Source organism: Narcine bancroftii, chromosome 2, assembly GCF_036971445.1.
Source record: "Narcine bancroftii isolate sNarBan1 chromosome 2, sNarBan1.hap1, whole genome shotgun sequence".
NCBI lineage: Eukaryota > Metazoa > Chordata > Chondrichthyes > Torpediniformes > Narcinidae > Narcine > Narcine bancroftii.
In genome coordinates, this window is record NC_091470.1 from 361,291,645 (window position 1) to 361,312,392 (window position 20,748).

At 37.3% G+C, this 20,748-nt stretch overlaps 1 protein-coding gene across 3 annotated transcripts in view; it reads left to right on the forward strand.

Annotated features, from left to right (window-relative positions):
- Window positions 1-20,748, forward strand: part of rnmt (RNA (guanine-7-) methyltransferase) — a 68,230-nt gene that overhangs the window by 34,433 nt on the left and 13,049 nt on the right. For all 3 annotated transcript variants that reach the window (XM_069922495.1, XM_069922496.1, XM_069922497.1), the window contains exons 5-8: window positions 11,071-11,252; window positions 13,193-13,357; window positions 15,820-15,937; window positions 17,891-17,992. In XM_069922495.1, coding sequence (XP_069778596.1) covers window positions 11,071-11,252; window positions 13,193-13,357; window positions 15,820-15,937; window positions 17,891-17,992 — 567 coding nt within the window. The remainder of the gene's footprint in view (window positions 1-11,070; window positions 11,253-13,192; window positions 13,358-15,819; window positions 15,938-17,890; window positions 17,993-20,748) is intronic.

Below are 20,748 nucleotides of genomic sequence, written 5' to 3' on the forward strand. Positions count from 1 at the left end.
ACCCAACTTATCCCCCTTCTAATTCTAAGTGCGTGTGTACATAATGTGGGTGTAAATTTAAGAAAAGTTCTATGGTTCACAGTTAAATTTCACTTCTCATTCTTCCCATTTCTCTGGTTGCAGGCAATTCTTATACTGTGCACAGAATTTAACATGTATAAAGTTCACCGTGCATTGGTGCTTGAAAGGTAAATGTTTACCGCTCAAGAAGGTTCTCAAAGGGTTTGCAGAGAAAGATGTGCTATTCCAGGATTTCTACAACTGAGGAACCACCATTAGTCTCCTCAATGTCTTACTGATGAAACTTGCCCCATCAGGGTTCTCCAGATGATAACCTCTTTCTTTCAGGCTACCAGAGTTTCTTTCTGTTCCACTTATTCCAAGAGTAACATCAGTCAGATAGCATTTCCAGCCATCTGTCGCTCTGGAGCTTTTGTTTCAGTTCCAACAAGGTTCTCCTGGCCTGTTTCAGCTGTGACTCCCTCTCTCCCTCTCTCTCAGATTCCAACTGTCAGCACATGTCCTTCTCTCTCTCTCACTTGCAAAAGCCCCCACCTTCTCCAGCAAACAATAGGAGTTAGTCTTCTACTCTCATCTGTTGTTTTTAGGTAAACAAAATCCCAGGAGTGACCTTTTTGTGCACTCTGTCAAAATCCTTGCAAAGAGCTTTCAACAACCAGAGTGTCTCCAGTCCATTCATTTCATGACATCATTTCATTTAGCACTTACTTGTGAAATGTCCATAGTTTCTGCAAAATCACTGAATATGAATTCTTCAGTATTTCAAATAAGATCTGTTTTAAAGTGTGTGTATGTGTGAAACCTACTCTAATTTTACCAATTTATCTCCCAAATACATCTACAAATATTCTATCACAATAGGCTGTTTATATGTTGCCTTGATCCAAATCGAAATACTTTCAATAATTTAAATAAAAAACACCATTCAACTCTATCAAATGCTTTTTCAGCATCTAATAAGACTATGGGTAAGTTTGATTTTTCCTGTGAAACATTAATTAAGCTAATTAACTTTATTATCCATTGAATAATGGTTTTTAATAAATCCCGCTTGATCAATATGAATTAGCTTTGGTAAAAATTGAGCTAATCTATTGGCTAGAACCTTAGTCACAAGTTTATAATCAACATTTAATAATGCAATTGGTCTATAAGATCCTGTATTCAAAGAGCCTCTGCCTTTCTTAAGTATAACTGTAATAATAGCATGTGAAAAAGAATCTGGTAAAGATTGTGTCTCTCTAGCTTGTTCTAATACTTCACTAAACAATGGTAATAATAACTTCTGAAACTTTTTATAAAATTGTATAGTAAACCCATCCTCTCCTGGAGACTTGCCATTGGACATTGATTTAAGAGCTAAAGATACTTCCTTAATATCTATTGGCTTCTCCAATTCCTCTCTCATCCAATCATTTAAAATAGGTAATCGTAATTTACTTAAAAATCTATCCATTTTATCTTGATCCTGCTCAACTTCTGAAGTCTACAATTCCTTATAAAATTCTGTAAACTCTTCATTAATATCATGAGGTTTATATGAAATTCTCCAATTTTTTTTTCTAATAGTTGAGACCTGCATTATTTCATTTTTTGTCCTAGATGTCTGTTCAGATCTTAACTGCCATGCTAAGACTTGATGTGCCCTTTCCCCTAATTCATAATATTTCTGTCTAAATTTTTGCAATAAATGTTCAAATCTATGTTTGTAATGTATTATATTTTAATTTCTTAGAAATCAATTGTGCTTTTCTCCCATTTTCTAATGGATTTCTTTATAAATCCTTTTCCAAAATATTTCTTTCTTTCTCTAGTGTATCTGTTTGAGCTAAATATTGCTTTTTAAGTTTAAATGTAAAACTAATAATATGCCTCTCAAATATGCTTTTAATGCATAATACAAATTTACTGTCCACTGACTGACTATTTATATCTAAAAACTGTTGTATTTGTTCGGTATTAAATTACAAAATTCAGAATTATTTTAATAATAAAGGATTAAATTTCCAGTGATATGTAGGAGAAGACAATGAAATGAACTGAATGATCCGAACTCATTTTTATATATGTCAATAAAGCTGAATGATCTGACAGAATTCTAGACTTGTATTCGACCAATACCACATTACCTTGTAACTGAGCTGATAACAAAAAAAATCAATTCTGGAATAAGTATCATATTAAACTGAATAATAGGAATAGTCTCTCTCTTTCGGATTTAATTTCCTCCATATATCAATCAAATTCACTTCCTTCATCAAGGATATTTTTTAGCCATCTTTGTTCTAGTTATTTTGCCAGATTTATCAACTAAGGGTTCTAAACAACAATTAAAATCACCTCCGATCATAATTTGATGAAAAGATTGTGCTAATTTAAGAAAAACCTCTTGAAAAATGATCTCATCATCAACATTTGGTGCATAAATATTCACAAGTGTCCAAAAATCTGAATAATTTTTACAGTTTATTATTAAAACTCTTCCCCTCACTCGTATACAGATTCTGAACGAAATGACAAATTTTTATTAACCAATGGTGCCACACCTCTAGATTTTGAATTAAAAGAAGCAAAAACTTGACCAACCCAATTTCTTTATTTTGATATTCCTTTTCAGTTAAATGTGTCTCCTGCAAAAATGCAACATCTACCCACAATTTTTTGATATAAGCTAACCCTCGTTTTCTTCTAATCAGATTATTGAGCCCATTCACATTAAATGATGCATATTTTAAATTAGCCATCTCATTTCACTACCATCCAAACCCATGTAGCAGGACTCCCATCCACATAAAACATAGTAAAATTAATCTTCATGTCTTCAACAAAGTTAGAACAAATACTTCTTTGTTCTTGAATCAATTAAGATCTACTTCAGTTTCATTAGCTCAGTCTTTCTAGATGATGCAACTCCGAGAATGAACTCTCTTCTCTGAGTACAATGGTTCTCAGTAAATGTGTGTGTGACCCTGTAACCAACCTAAGATATAAATATCTTAGCATTAATCTAAATATTAATATTAACACTGATCCATTACAGTTAGTGCAACACAGTTACAGCACCAGCGACCTGGGTTCAAATCTGTCGCTGTCTGTAAGGAGTTTGCATATCCTCACCGTGTCGACGTGGATTTCTTCCCACCATTCTAACCATTCAGGGATTGTAGGTTAATTGGGTGTATTTGGGCAGCCCTGGCCTATGGGCCTGAAGGTACAAAGTGTAAGATTGTGGTGGTTGCGGTGGGGGTGGGGTGGGGGGGGGAGTGAATTCCTATGTTGCACCAACTTTTCATCCCACTTATATAGTATATGTTCAGGTATCTTCTCCCCTATTTTATCTAGCTCTAATCTGGTCCAATCTGGTTTTTCCCTTGTTTGATAAAAATCTGATAGGTATCTTAATTGTGCTGCTCTATAATAATTAAAGTTTGGTAGCTGTAAGCCTCCTTGTTTGTACCATTCTGTTAATATCCTTGATGAAGGAAGTGAATTTGATTGATATATGGAGGAAATTAAAAATTACTTTTTTAAATTTTTAAAAATTTTTCACACTATAAATACATACATTTTTCTCTTGAATATATACAATGTCATTTTCTCCCCTTTTTCCCCTCCCTCCTTCACCCCCCCCTCCCCATTTATTCAAAGTTCAATCTATATGATACATTAAACCCGTTAAACAATGTCGTTACTTAATAAAAATAAACAAGAAATTTGTGTCTTCTACTTTTACATACTGGGTCAGTTCATTTCGTTGTCTTCTTCTTCTGTCATTTTAGGTAGTGGAGGTCCATGGTAGGATTTCTCTATTGTGTTTCATGTACGGTTCCCATATTTGTTTGAATATTGTGATGTTATTTCTTAAATTATATGTTATTTTTTCCAGTGGAATACATTTATTCATTTCTATGTACCATTGCTGTATTCTCAGGCTTTCTTCTGATTTCCAGGTTGACATAATACATATTTTTGCTACAGCTAGGGCTATCATAATAAATCTTTTTTGTGCTCCATCCAAATCGAGTCCAAATTCTTTACTTCTTATATTACTTAGAAGAAAGATCTCTGGGTTTTTTGGTATATTGCTTTTTGTGATTTTATTTAATACCTGGTTTAGATCTTACCAAAATTTTTTCACTTTCTCACATGCCCAAATTGCATGTACTGTTGTTCCCGTTTCCTTCTTACAGTGAAAACATCTATCTGATACTTTGGGTCCCGTTTATTTAACTTTTGGGGTGTGATGTTTAGCCTGTGTAACAAATTATATTGTATCATACGTAACCTCGTGTTTATTGTATTTCTCTTAGTTCCGGAGCATAGCTTTTCCCATTTTTCATTCTTTATCTTTATGTTTAGATCTTGTTCCCATTTTTGTTTAGGTTTACAGGTTGTTTCCTCGTACTCCTTTTCTTGCAGTTTGATGTACATGTTATAAATTTTTAAATTATCATTGTGTCTGTAATCACATATTCAAAATTTCTTCCTTCTGGTAACCTCAGACTGTTTCCCAATTTATCCTTCAAGTAGGTTTTCAGTTGGTGGTATGCAAACCTTGTATCGTGAGTTATATTATATTTGTCCTTCATTTGTTCAAAAGATAGTAATTTATTTCCCGAAAAACAATTTTCTATTCCATTGATCCCTTTTCTCTCCAATTCTCTAAAGGAAAGGTTATCTTTTGTGAAAGGGATTAGTTGATTTTGTGTCAATATTAATTTTGGTAGTTGATAATTTATTTTATTCCTTTCTATGTGAATCTTCCAAATGTTGAGCAAATGGTGCAATACTGGTGAATTCCTATGTTGCACCAACTTTTCATCCCACTTATATAGTATATGTTCAGGTATCTTCTCCCCTATTTTATTTAGCTCTAATCTGGTCCAATCTGGTTTTTCCCTTGTTTGATAAAAATCTGATAGGTATCTTAATTGTGCTGCTCTATAATAATTCTTAAAGTTTAGTAGCTGTAAGCCTCCTTGTTTGTACCATTCTGTTAATTTATCTAGTGCTATTCTCGGTTTCCCCCCTTTCCATAAGAATTTCCTTATTATTTTCTTTAGCTCCTTGAAGAATTTCTCTGTTAGGTGAATTGGTAATGATTGAAATAGGTATTGTATCCTTGGGAAGAAGTTCATTTTAATACAGTTTATCCTTCCTATCAGTGTTAGTGGTAAGTCTTTCCAGTGCTTTTTCCATTAATTTTTTTATTATTGGCTGATAATTTAGTTTGTATAGATGGCCGAGATTATTATCTAGTTGAATACCTAGGTATTGAATAGCTTGTGTTTGCCATCTAAATGGTGATTCTTTCTTAAACTTTGTGAAATCCTCATTATTCATTGGCATTGCTTCAATTTATTTGCATTGATCTTGTACCCTGATACTTCTCCATATTCCTTCAATTTCTGGTTGATTACTTCCAGGAGGGGCGGAATTAATAAGTCTTTAAATGTTTTGTAGAATTCTATTGGGAATCCATCCTCTCCTGGTGTCTTATTATTTGGTAATTTTTTTATTATCTCTTGTATTTCTACTATTCCAAGTGGCTCTGTTAATTTATTTTGTTCCTCTATTTGTAGTTTTGGTAGTTCAATTTTAGTCAGAAATTCATCTATTTTCCCTTCTTTCCCTTCGTTTTCAGTTCGGTATAATTGTTCATAGAATTCTCTAAAGTTTTCCTTAATTTCTTTTGGATTATATGTAATTTGTTTGTCTTTTTTCCTTGATGCCAATACCATTTTCTTAGCTTGTTCTGTCTTAAGCTGCCATGCTAGGATTTTGTGCGTTTTTTCACCTAGTTCATAATATTTCTGTTTTGTCTTCATTATATTCTTCTCCACCTTATATGTTTGTAATGTTTCATGTTTTATTTTTTTATCCGCCAATTCTCTTCTTTTAGTTGTATCTTCCTTCATTGCTAATTCTTTTGCTATATTTACTATTTCCCTTTCCAACTGCTCTGTTTCCTGATTATAGTCCTTCTTCATCTTAGTTACATAACTTATTATTTGCCCTCTAATGAATGCTTTCATTGCATCCCATAGTATAAACTTATCTTCCACTGATTCTGTATTTATTTCAAAATACATTTTTATTTGTTTTTCAATAAATTCTCTAAAATCCTGCCTTTTAAGTAACATGGGGTTTAATCTCCATCTATTCATTCTTGGAGGGATGTCCTCTAACTTTACTGTCAATATTAAGGGTGAATGGTCCGATAGTATTCTAGCTTTATATTCTGTTTTTCTTACTCTATCTTGCATACGAGCTGATAACAAAAATAGGTCTATTCTTGAGTATGTTTTATGTCTAGCCGAGTAATATGAATATTCCTTTTCCTTTGGGTGTTGTTTCCTCCATATATCCAAAAGTTGCATTTCTTCCATCGATTTAATTATAAATTTGGTTACTTTGTTCTTTCTGTTAATTTTTTTCCCAGTTTTGTCCATATTTGAATCCAAATTCAGGTTGAAATCCCCTCCTATTAATATGTTCCCTTGCGTATCTGCTACCTTCAAAAAGATATCTTGCATAAACTTTTGATCTTCTTCGTTAAGTGAATATACATTGAGTAGATTCCAAAACTCCGAATATATCTGACATTTTATCATTACATATCTCCCTGCTGGATCTATTATTTCCTCTTCTATTTTAAATGGCACATTTTTACTAATTTATATAGCTACTCCTCTTGCTTTTGAATTATACGATGCTGCTGTTACGTGTCCTACCCAATCTCTCTTTAATCTCTTGTGCTCCAATTCAGTTAAATGTGTTTCTTGCACAAATGCAAAATCAATTTTTTCTTTTTTCAGTAAATTTAGCAGTTTCTTCCTTTTAATTTGGTTATGTATTCCATTAATATTTAAAGTCATATAGTTCAACGTAGCCATTTTATACTTGTTTATTTTCCCTTTCCGTTTCTCCATCATTACCTTTCCTTCTTATCCATTTCTGTTTTTCTTGTTTTGAACCCTTTATAAGACAACATTCCTAAAACATGAAACATTTTCCTTATTCTCCTATTTAAAACTTCTTTAGCCCCAATCTCCCCTTCCCCTCCTGAGTTGTCCTTTATCCCTTGTCGGACAACCACATCTCCCCTCTCCATTTGGATTTGCGAATTCACTCGCAAGCGTCAACTGATTTTGCAGTGACCGTAACTCCTCCCCACCCAGCCCCCCCAGAAAAGATTTCACTTTTCATATGTAACAAAGGTCACTCTTTTAGTTCCCTCCTTATTCCCTCTATTCCATTTCCTTCCCTTATTAATTCTTGTCTATACTATCTATATTTTCCTCTAAATACGGATACATTCATGTATGCACATTATACATATACACACATATACCTCTTTACCCACATACATATAAATCGTGGTCATTTTTACTCTTATTACATATCTTCATCTCTCTGGTTGTTTTGTAGTTGTTCTGCAAATTTCCTTGCTTCCTCTGGATCCGAGAATAGTTTTTTTTCCATAAGATCATTTTCGATGTATTGAGCTCCTTTCTCTTCTTCAGGAGTTCAAAACTTATGTGTCTTTTTAGTTCGCAGTCTTTTGTACTCTCGTTACACGTCTTCATCCCTCAGTCTATTTTGTAATTGTTCTGCAAATTTTCGTGCTTCCTCTGGATCCGAGAATAGTCTGTTTTGTTGTCCTGGAATAAATATTTTCAATACCGCTGGATGCTTTAGTATAAATTTATACCCTTTCTTCCATAAAATCGCCTTTGCTGTATTGAACTCCTTTCTCTTCTTCAGGAGTTCAAAACTTATATCTGGATAAATGAAGATTTTTTGCCCTTTGTACTCCAGTGGCTTGTTGCCCTCTCTTACTTTTTCCATTGTCTTCTCCAGTACCTTTTCTCTTGTAGTATATCTTAGGAATTTTACTAAAATAGATTTTGGCTTTTGTTGTGGTTGTGGTTTAAAGGCCACTGCTCTATGTGCCCTTTCTATTTCCATTTCTTGCTGTAGTTCTGGACATCCTAGGATCCTGGGGATCCAATATTTTATAAACTCTCTCATATTCTTGCCTTCTTCATCTTCCTTAAGGCCCACTATCTTTATGTTATTTCTTCTGTTATAATTTTCCATTATATCTATTTTCTGAGCTAACAGTTCTTGTGTCTCTATAACTTTTTTATTAGATTCCTCTAATTTCTTTTTTAAGTCCTCTACCTCCATTTCTACTGCTGCTTCCCGCTCTTCCATCTTGTCCATTCTCTTTCCCATTTCTGTTAAGGTCATATCTATTTTATTCATTTTCTCTTCTGTATTGTTTATTCTTCTTCTTAAATCATTAAATTCTTGCGCTTGCCATTCTTTAAATGACTCCATGTATTCTTTAATAAGAGAAAGTATATCCTTTATCTTGCCTTTCCCTTCTTCTTCTATTTCACTGTACTCTTCCTCTTCCTCTTCTTCTTCCTCTGGGTTGGCCATATGTTGTTTCTTTGTTGGCCTTTTCTTCTCTTCTTTCTTGTTTTCGTTGTCTTCTATGTTCTCCTCTTGCTGCAGGTGTTCTGCAGCTGTCATTGCCGGCTGTGGAGATCGACTCCCCAGCTGGTCACCCCTCCTGTTGGTGTGTTTTTTTGCATGCGCATCGCGCACTTTTACTCAGCTCAGCGAGCCATTTTTGTAGTCCACTTTCTACCGACCTGAGGGAGCGGGTTTCTCTCTCCACCGCGGGCCTCTTCGAACAGGTAAGGCCTTCTCCTTCTTCCGTTATCTTCTCTTCCTCTCTTCTTACCGTTGATTTTGATTTTTCTTTTCTCGTCGCCATCTTCTTTCCACCTTTATACTCACTTTTCTTTAATTTTTATTTTTGTGCCTTTGTGTTTTCCTTTGTTTTTTCCGACTTTTCTGGAGAGGGCTGGAGTTCACCGTCCGGCCACTACTCCATCACGTGACTCCCCTCTCCTTCAATTTCTTATGTAATTCTTTTATTGATATTTCTGGTTCTGTTAAGTATATTATGACGTCATCTGCAAATAGACTGATTTTATATTCCTTCTCTTTTATTTTTATCCCTCTTATTTTATTTTCTGTTCTTATCAGTTCTGCTAGTGGTTCACTAGCTAACACGAACAGTGAGGGAGATAGTGGACATCCCTGCCTTGTTGATCTGCTTAATTTAAATTGGTTTGATATATATCCATTTACTGTCACTTTTGCCAATGGTCCCTTATATAATGCTTTAATCCAATTAATATATTTCTCTGGTAGGTTGAATTTTTGTAGTACTTTGAATAAATAATTCCATTCTACTCTGTCAAAGGCTTTCTCTGTGTCTAAAGCAACTGCCACTGTTGGAGTTTTGTTTCCTTGTACTGCATGGATTAAGTTAATGAACTTACAGATATTGTCCGTTGTTCATCTTTTTTTAATAAATCCAGTTTGATGTAGTTTTACTATTTTTGGTACACAGTCGGCCAATCTGTTTGCTAATAGTTTAGCTATTATCCTATAATCTGTGTTAAGTAGAGATATTGGTCTATACGATGCTAGTATTAGTGGATCTTTCCCCGTCTTTGGTATTACTGTAATTATTGCTGTTTTGCATGAATCTGGCATGTTTTGTGTTTTTTCAATCTGGTTCATTACTTCCAGGAGAGGAGGAATTAATAACTCTTTAAATGTTTTTTAGAATTCAATTGGGAATCCATCCTCTCCAGGCGTTTTATTATTCAGCAACTTTTTAAAAATATCCTGTATTTCTTATATTTCAAATGGTTTTATTAATTTATTTTGCTCCTCTTTTTGCAATTTCGGGAGTTCAATTTTAGTTAGAAATTCATCTATTTTGTTTTCTTTCCCTTTGTTTTCAGTTTGATATAATTGCTCATAGAATTCCCTGAAGTTTTTGTTGATCTCCATTGGGTTATATGTAATTTGTTTGTCCTTTTTCCTTGATGCCAATACCATTCTTTTAGTTTGTTCTGTCTTAAGCTGCCACGCTAGTATTTTGTGTGTTTTTTCTCCTAGCTCATAATATTTCTGTTTTGTCTTCATTATGTTCTTCTCCACCTTATATGTTTGTAATGTTTCATATTTTATTTTTTTGTCTGTCAATTCTCTTAGTTGTATCTTCCTTTATTGCTAATTCTTTTTCTGTATTTGTTATTTCCCTTTCCAACTGTTCTATTTCCCGATTGTAGTACTTCTTCATCTTAGTTACATAACTTATTATCTGCCCTCTGATGAACGCTTTCATTGCATCCCATAGTATAAACTTATCTTTCACTGATTCCGTATTTATTTCAAAGTACATTTTAATTTGTCGCTCAATGAATTCTCTAAAATCCTGTCTTTTAAGTAGCATGGAGTTTAATCTCCATCTATACTTTCTTGGTGGGATGTCCTCTAGCTCTATTGCCAATAACAGGGGTGAGTGATCCGATAACAATCTAGCTTTATATTCCGTTTTCCTAACTCTTCCTTGAATGTCGGCTGATAACAGGAATAGGTCTATCCTTGAGTATGTTTTATGTCTACCCGAATAATATGGATATTCCTTTTCCTTTGGGTGTTGTTTCCTCCATATGTCCAAAAGTTGCATTTCCTACATGGATTTAATTATAAATTTGGTTACTTTATTCTTTTTGTTAGTCTTTTTTCCAGTTTTATCCATCTTTGAGTCCAAATTAAGGTTAAAATCCCCTCCTATTAGTATATTCCCCTGCGTATCTGCGATCTTCAAAGAGATATCTTGCATAAAGTTTTGATCTTCTTCATTAGGTGCGTATACATTGAGTAAATTCCAAAAAGTTTCAAAGTTTAAGTTTACTTGTCGTAAGTTGAAAGTTACTTAAAGGGTGAATTTTGGAAAGAAGTAACACTTAACTGAATAATAAATATGCTCTTAACAATGTTTTGCAGTTGTTTAGCTTTAAAACATAGAACATTACAGCACAGTACAGACCCTTTGGCCTACAATGTTGTGCTGACCTATTTATACTAACCAAAATAAAACTAAATCCTCTCTACCTCATAGTTCAGATGTTGATTTAATTAGATATTTTTGCTGTATTTTTTTTCCAGGAGTTGCTGACTGAGAAATACAGGGATCCAAACATTACTTTTGATATTTGCAGCTGTCAGTTTGTCTACCATTATTCCTTTGAGTCATTGGAGCAGGCGGACACCATGCTAAAGAATGCCTGTGATCATCTGCGACCAGGAGGATATTTCATTGGTACTACACCAAATGCTTTTGAGCTTGTGTAAGTCTGAATTTTTCGAAATGCAAACAAATGATGGAGGAAGAAGTGTGTATATTAAAGCATTAGACACAAATTCCATGAAGTAAGTTTAGTTGTTTGTCAAACGTGGTTAATTTGCTGCATTAGGTTTTCCTTGCTGGTTTTACCTCTCTTGGATATGGAAACAAATTACTCTACTATACTTCTTTCACTTGAGCTAATTGTTATATGAATATGTTTTTGAATAAGCCACATTCATTCTCTCACTTTCTCAATGTATCCTCTGGAGAATAGCTTACTTCCTGATCAATCTTCTCCATTGTTAGTGTGCAGTAGAATAAGCTCTTGAGTACTTGTGGCTGCAGTAGTTAAATCTCAACAAGATCTGTGAAACGTGTATTTTCCAAAGCCTGCTATTCCCACACTCTCCTATCATTATTACACTAGGTAGTATTTACAGTATACTATGTAGGAGCTTGACCAGTTCTGCACCAGCCAAGACAAATGGTTGGAGGCACCATCTCCTTCGTGTTTCCTTCCAGGTTACGTGCCAGCTTGATTTGGAACAAAATTCTAAAATCCCACCTCGGCTAATTTGATACATACACATGGAGGTCAATTACTCATTTGGTTCAAGATGGGCAACAGATGTTGACTTGGCTGAGAGTTTCCATGTTATGAGATTGTGTTCCTTCAATTTATTTGAACTAATTTTATTTTACACTTAATCGTGTGTTCGATCTACTTAAAGTTTCTTAAAAAGTCTTAATCCTTGTCATTTAATCTCTTGTATTCTAGTAATGGTATTATTCCCCTTTTCTCCATGTTAATACACATGTTCTACTTTTTCCCCATTCTGACAAAAGCAATTGTGACTTTCAATCATTCTCTCGCCATGGATGTTGCTCGTCCTGATGAGCAATTCCGGAATTTTGATTTTTTTTTGTTGTTGCAGAAACAATGATGCTGAAGTTGGCTCATTGCCCTTAATTCTACTTTCTTTCTTGATAATCATAATTGCACCATCCAGGTAGAAGATAAGAAAGAATTCTATGACTGACTCCAAATGAGTCACCTTGTAATCTTTTCAATCCTAAAAAGCTTATGATTATTTGCTTCCCACCTGCCTCCATCAGGCGACATCCATATCAATTTCCAGTGGCCCCCTTTCCCCATCCCATTGTCCCTTGTTTCTATGGCCCCATTCCTCCTCCACTTTTCCTTCTCTTTCTCCTTCCTCACCTTCCTGATCTGCCTGTCGCCTACACTTGTCTTCCACCAGCCCCTCCCCATCCCTTCCCTTTATTTCTCCTATCTCTTTCTGCCCCTTTTCTCTGACCACCATTTATTTTTTTCCTGTTTCCACCTATATTCACCTATCATCTTCCGACCTGTGCTCCTATCCCTCCCTCAACCTTGTATTCCGGCTTCCACCCAGTTCTTGCTACATTGACCGTCTCTTGCAGTCCTTGAATGTTGCCTGACCCACTTAGTTTTTCTGCACTTTGTGTGTTGTTTCCCATCGTTTGGTTGCCTCTTGCTCCACAATTCTTTACCCTCAATTGCTGACAAAGAATCCTTTTTTGTAAATTACAATCTCAATTTTTTTTAGTAGGCCAAGTATAAGCACCTCTATCTAAACACTTATGGATTATTTTGCAAATCTCTTTTCCAGCTGTATATTCTCTTAATTTTTGTTTTGTATATTCCTAGTGATGGGTTATTCTGATTTCCAGCTATGTTGTTTGTTGATTGGCTACTTTATAGTTCTAATCAATAATGTTTCAAAAATAATCCAAACTTAGGCGCAGACTAGAAGGGCCCTGTTTCTGTGCTGTAGCATTCTATGGTTCTAAACTGTGGGGACCACTGACTTGACGAGTTGAAGATGATATGATATGACCTTTTATGATAGTTTGTGCTTGCACATTAGAGCTCATTTAATGTATTTTTCTCCTCAGGAAACGCCTGGAAGCATCAGAAACCAACTCCTTTGGAAACGAATTGTACAGTGTAACTTTTCAAAAGAAGGGTGAATACCCACTCTTTGGCTGCCAGTATGATTTTAACCTGGAAGGAGTAGTTAATGTCCCTGAATTCCTTGTTTACTTTCCGTTGTTTGAAGAGTAAGTTCACTGACTGTGTTGAAATATCATTGGAACAGGTTCTAATTCAAAATCAGCCATCCTGATCACTGCTTTGGAGATTTAAATGTTAGTCAGGTTACAATGAGGTGTCACAATGTTCTAAAACTATCCTGTAGGGGAAATATTAAATACATGCTTTGGCTCCTTATAACTTGGTGCTAAAAGGACCTAGGTCAAAATTAACCTGTAATATTTTAATAGATTTAAAAAAATTTTGAGCTTTGCATCAATAAAATGTATCATTTGAAAGTGTGTAAAAAGTGGCTCATGCCAAGACATTAAGAAATTTTAACTATTTCACTTGTAAAATTAGTGCTTTATTGGGATATGCATCCAGGCAACTTAACTTTAATGAAATCCCTTTGAGGAGGACCTACTGAAGAATCAAGTAGCTTTATTGTCATGCAATATTACACAAAATTGGCTTTTACCTGCCTCAAGGCAGACAGAGTTTCCATTAGGAGTCACCTGGCGCCCTTTATAGTATGAGAGAGAAGTCCCTTCAGCACTCCTGCAACCTCTGTATGATTCATCGGTAACCGAGCTCCAGATCCAATCCCCCGTCACGATCAGCAAGATTTCAGTTTCAGAGACGTTTCGGGAGCCCTTCCTGCCTTCGGCACCCTCTCGAATCCCAGCTCTGATACCTGGTTCCCACAAGCCAGTCTCCAGCAGACCCTGAGCACGTCACCTGCAGCCTATGTGGGTCTCTCAGCTGCTGAGCCCCTCACTGGTCTGTCACTATGGGCACTGTCCTGTAGGGTCGTTTTCTGTGCTTCTCGACCCGGGGTGTTCCTAGTTGAACACCACACCTTTTGCAATATTTAGCAGGTGCTGTTTCTTTCTTATCAACTGAATCTGAGATTTTGTGGGACTATACTGGAGTTGGTGAATTAAGCAGAGTTGCAGCTCAAGTTTTTCCACTTAGAAAATGTCCTCCGCATAGAATCATAATTATGCAACACAGCAAAGGGCATTTTCAGCGTGGCTTGTCCAAGCCAACTGTGATGCCTATCCATACTGATCTTATTTGCTCACCTTGTGCCCAAATCCCTCTGTTCCTTTCCTATCCAAGTGCTGCCCAAGTGCCTTTTAAATGTTGTCATTGTATCTGCCTCCATCATTTCCTCTGGCAGCTCACTCCAAATATTCAGTACCTCTCCACCCTCACCATGAAAAAAATTCTCCTTGGATCTTTAAATTTCGCTCTTCTCATTTTAAACCTGTGCCCTCTAGTTCTAGACTCCTGTGCCCTGGGAGGAAAAAATTATTCTGAAATGTTTAGCGGGATTATGGGCCATTCACGGGCAAATGGGACTGGCTTATTTGGCTTGGACAAGTTGGGCTAAAGGGCCTGTTTCTGATCTGTAATTCTCTGATTCTATGATTGCTACAATGGTTGATTGGTCACAAAATACCTAGTTTAGTGCAAAGGGTTCTTTGGCAAACAGACCACCAAAGAGCCATTCATACAGATGATCTGAGGGCAAGGAAGGCTCCCAAAGGGCCCTGAGCACTGAAGGCTTCCTCATTGCGTCGAAGGTTTGGATCTGGGCTCGGATTGCCAATGGTTTGAACTGAACTGGAATCTTGTGCGGCTGCAGAGGCTATGGGAGCACTGGAGGTGAGTCCACAGGTACTCAGTGACTGGGGGGGGGACACTGTTTTTTACTTCTCTTTCTTCTCGTTCTCTGACTGGAAAGGGCAGCAGGGAATGCTAATGGTGAATCTTTGCCTTATGGCAAACTGAAGGCAATTTTGTGTAATGTTACATTTCTTTTTTATTACATGACAATAAATCGTATCATCAAGAGCACAATTTGTAGAGTACAAGATTACAATGAAAAGAAAACTAAATTAGCATCGAGGGCAGCATGGTAGCACTTTTCAGGTTCATTCAGGAACCAGATGGGAGGAGAAAAGAGAGAGTGTGTCGGGGATGTGAGATGTCCTTTTGTCTGCTGCCTGCTTTTCCTAGGCAGTGGGGGACGTAGATGGAGTCGAGGGAAGATTGCGTGATGTTCTAAGCTGCATTCGCCACCTTTTGCAGCAGCTGCTGCTCTTGAGTCGAGCAGCTCCTGTCCCACCCTTCGTTGCATCCAGCAAATCTGCTTTTCGTGGTGCAGCTATAGAAGTTGTCGAGGGTCAAGGGGAACGCGCTGATCTTTTTTGGTTTTCTGAGAAAGTAGAGGCATTGATGTGTTTTTTTTAGATAATCGTGACAATGTCCCAGGTCAGGTCATTGGAGATGCTTATTGCTGAGAACTGGAAGCTATCTTCTCTTTTGACTTCACTGCCACTTACGTAGATTTACTAACGATATGCTAACAGATCTGTGGCACCGGGCCCTTTGTGGAAGTGAACGCCTTTACCATGACCTCTTGGTCAGCTTTTAAAGTTTCTACTCCTCATGGGTTCATTGTACTGTTTCTCCTTCATAGGATGGCTAAAAGGCACAAGATGAGGCTGGTCTTAAAAAAGACTTTTGCAGAATTTTTCAAAGATCAAGTCCAGAATCCAGAGCATAAATTGTTGTTGAAGAAGATGATGTCATTAGAGGTAATGTGAAACCAGAACAAGTTGAAGCTGATTAGCTCCCACTGTGTTGGGACCCATTTTAGGAAAGGAAATGCCTATTCTGGTTTGGTAAAATTCCTTTGGGACATCTTGACAAATGAAATATACTGTGGAAATGCAGATCTTTCTCTTTTTACCAGAGTCAAAGGATATTTGAATGATCTTTAAAAAATTGTATCAGAAAAATAAGAAAATGGGAGCAGGGTAGGACACTCAAACCCTCCAGTCTGCCCCTTCATTCATTGATCATGGCTGATCTGCCCAAGCCTTTACTCCTCCTATTTGTTAGATCCCCATAACCCTCATCGATCTGGCAGAGAATTAGTTTTTTTTTAGATACCCCCGTGTTAGGGACTCCCTGAAGTTTGGCACCTTTTGCGAGGAGTTCCTATCCACCTCGTGTCCATCCCCTAGTCTTCCCTCGATGCGGATTCTTCCACCAGTTTCGACATCTGTCGTGCTCCCTAATGATCTTGGATGTTTCCAGAACATAAGCCTCCTTTCCCCCCCCCCACCCCCCCCCCCACCTCCACATTCTTTGAAACTCCAAAGAGTATCAATCAAGTTCTTTAGCCTATTTTCATGTGAGAGGTTTTGTTCCTCTGTCCTAAGTTTTGTACCATAGGTGTCAGAATAGGTAGATTAACAAAGTGGCAGAACCAAGTTGGGTAGATGGAGTTAAGGTAGAGGTAGGGGGTGCACACGATAGGCTGCAGATGCTGTGATTGTAAACACTCCAAAATCCTGGAGGAACTCAGCTGGACTTTTCTAAAGGAGGCAAAGATATAAGCAAGGAAAAATCAGAAAAGGAGATATCAGAAAGTCTCAGAATTCGAACAATGGGGGAGGAATCCAGAGCAACAAAAGGTGTTAATGAATATGATAAGGGACTAGGTGAGAACTTATCATGTCTGGGTGAAAGGAGACAGGGAAAGGACAGGGGAAGAAGGAGGTGGGGGGAGGGGGGAAGTTTGAATGAAAGCCAGAGAAGTCGATATTAATGCCCTCTGGTTGGAGGGTGCCCAGTCAGAAGATGAGGTGTTGTTCCTCCAATTTATGGATGGTCTCAGACTGGCAGTGCACGAGACCATGGACATACATGTCGGCAAGGGAACGGGATGGAGAATTGAAATGGGTGGTCATTGAGTGATCCATGCTATTGTAGCGGACGGAGCCGAGGTGCTCAACAAAGCGATATCCCAGTCTGTGTTCGGTCTCTCCGATGTAGAGGAGTCCACAGCGGGAGCACCAGATGAGGTAGAGGTAAACAATGTCTAATTAAATTCTCATGTTCTTGGGGTTCGTTGTGATAGTAGGCCATTTGGTCTTTCAAGTTGAAGGAGCAATCCTATTCCCACACTTGGTTCTCGGTAATCTCTCACACATGCCTGTTAACAGCTGATTAATTTAACACCCATTGACAGTAGGGCCAATTTACTGTACCAGTTATCCCAAGAGCTAGTACATCTTTGAGCTGTTGGGGGTGGAGTGGAACAACAAAACCTAGACTGGCATGAAGAATGTGCAAACTCAATTGGAGGATTATATCTATGCAGATGGATATAGTATTTTAAGCTGTAATAGTTGCAGTATCTTTCAATTATATATCTTGTTCATTTATAACATTAAAGAATAATTGAGAACTATTTTAAAATGTTGTAGCTGTTGCAAGTCAGCATTTACTGAGATGTGAGTTGTCGGAGTTTGATGTTTTCAGATGGCATGCAAGTTGACCCACCTTAATTTGTACTGAGAGTGGTCAATGGCTCCTCAATATGTTTAATTTTCTAAACATTAAAACAATTGGTTGTTTAAAGAGCATCAAGGGGAAGCCTGTGGTGATAATTCAGATAAGATTAAACTTGCATTGTGTTTAAATTGAAAAATAAATTCACGGTGCCCTTTTTATGCATATTTCTGATGTATATTTTGCAGCAATATCCTACTGCAGAGAACAGTGGTAGTTTTGGATCTAATAAAGGTGATTATAAACATGCAGAAGATTACCTGAAGAATCTTCAAGAGAAGGCACCAGTTGTAAGTTGCAACTTCATTTCTGCTGAAGCGTAGAACGTAGAACATTACATTACAGCACGGTGCAGTTTAATAAATGTGCTGTATCTTTTGTAATAGTTTCTGGTTAATTAACATTGCAAGTCACTTTACAGCAGAGATCTGCTTTATTTGTTATTTTTTTTTGGCTAATCAGAAGCTCGGAGATTTCACAGTGGCCAGAATATAATGTGTAAAAGTTATAAATAGGAAAGGCTGCAGGAAAACTATGGCCTGGAGAATTGGAAAATGAGGGTCAAAAATCGTTGTCTGGTCCATCTTTATGCCTTATACTGCATTTGTACTTGGAACATTTTTGTCAGCATGGACAAGCTTGGCCGAGTAACCTGTTTCAGTGGTGTATAACCCTGACTCGAAAGATAGGCAAACAAAGAAAGGAGATGGGGCATATTGTTAGTAAGGATTAACTTCGATATCACCTTGGCATAGAAAATCAGGCTATATAATAGATCTGAATTGAGTTTAAAAAGTCCAAGGAAAAGCTTGAACTGGGAGTGATTTATAGGCCTGTTAAATATAGTTACTCTGTCGGAAAGTACAAATTGAAAATGAGGACTGCAATAATTTGTAATCATAATGAGCAACTTCAATCTTCATTTTGATTGAATCAGAATTTATTGTCCTGAGCATGTCACAAAATTAGTTGTTTTGTGGGTAGCATTACAGTGCAAACATTTACGTAAGTCACCTCACAAAATAAGCAAAAATAGAGCAAGTAAAAGAAAACGACAAAGTCAGGCAGTGTCCGTGGTTCATTATTCATTCAGGAATCTGATGGCAGAGAGGAGGAAGCTGTCCTTGAGCCACTGAGTGCTCGTTTTCAGGCTCCTGTACTTTTTTTTCCCCATGGTAGTATGAAGAGGGCATGGCTTGGGTAGTGAGGGTCCTTGAGGATAGAGGCTGGCTGCTTTCTTAAGACACCTCTCTTGTGGATATCCTCGATGGAGTAAAGCCTGGTGCCTGTGATGTTGCAGGCCAACTTAACTACCCTCTGGAGTTTTTCCTTTCCCTGAGCATTGGCACCTCCATACTACACAGTGATGCAATCAGCCAGAATGCTCTCCACGGTACCCCAGTATATACCAAGTCTCCTCAAACCTCGCAAAGTATAGCTGCTGGCGAGTCTTCTTTGTGATTGTATTGACATGGAGGCTCCAGGACAGATCCTTGGAGATGATGACACCCAGAAATTTGAAGTTATTGACCCTCTCCACTACTGACTCCTCAATGAGGACTTGAGAATGTGTTCAAAGTATAGTTGAGACAAAGCACAGTGCTGGAACTACTCAGCAGGTGAGACAACATCTTTGGGGAAGGAAACAGTTAATGTAGGTTGGTGAACTTTCAATAGAGATTGTGTCTTTGGGACAGTTTCTTAGGACAGTATGACAGATAACCAACCAAACAACAGGCTAATTTAGATCTGATGATCAGATATGATAGAATGACGCACAATCTCATCATGAAAGATTCCTTGAGAAGTGATCATGAAAGAATTTCATAATCCCTCTTGAGTAAGAAACTTTGGGTCTGAAGATGTTGGGTAGACTGGGAAGATTGATGAACATTGGAATTGGTAGCAATTTTGCATTAAATGGTTGAAATTTATTGCAAAGATATAACTCTCTCGGGAGCTCAAAAGGATCAACATATTTTAAATTGAGGTTTCAACCCAAAACATCCACTCTCCATGCCTCTCTAAGGACGCTGCCTGATCTGCTAAGTTCCTTGGCAGATTGTTTTTAGATGGTTCTAGTATTTCTGTCTATCCCATCTCCAAAATATTTTAAATGTTCATTACTATTCAATCATTCATTTGGCCCCTGTCATTACCTATCTCCTGGAGCCAGCATATCGAGGCAAATGTGAAGAAACACACCAAAACCTCTACTTTCCAAGAAGTTTGAGAAGATTTGGCATGATCTTGAATACTCTATCAAATTTATGCAGCTTGTAAGGTAAAACATCATGAGATGGGAATGTGTAGGGAGTTACCCTGTACAGGGCAGTAACAAGAAGGGGAGGTGTCCTTGTACTCCTGTTAGGTAAAACATCATGAGATGGGACCGGAGAAGGAGTCACCCAGTACTAAGGAGTAACAGAATGCATCCTTGTACTTACAAGATAAGAGAGACATTGATGGATTGAGAGGCAGGAAGCTAGCAGGGAAAGGATAGCAACAGTTTTAGTCATTGGACAAGTAATGATATGATGATGTTCTAAGCATGTATCCAAGGGTATAAAAAATCACCATTTTGCTGATAACGGCAGAATGCATTCTCCGACTAACTTTGTTAGTCGCAAGTGTTACAATCCGGTAATAAAGAACAAAGAACCCTGATTTCGACTCAGTCTGGTGTTTGTCTCACTCATTCATGAACAAAGCAGACCTAACAAGCTGCATACTGGGAAGTATACTGACTGGTGCATCACACAGCCTGTTTTGGAAACTTGAGTGGCCAGGAGTTCAGAAAGTTTCAGTTAGTGCTCAACCTAACCTGAGCACTGACCTCCCGTCCATTGAAAACATCTATGTGAAATCATAAGATCTCAAGATGTGGGAACAGAAGTAGGCCCATTGGCCCATCAAGTCTGCTCCATCATTCTAATCCTGAGGTGATCTATCCTCCCACTCAGCCCCACTCCCCAGCTTTCTCCCCTTGATGCCCTGACTCATCAAATACCTGTCGATCTCTTCTTTTAACATACCCACAGCTGCC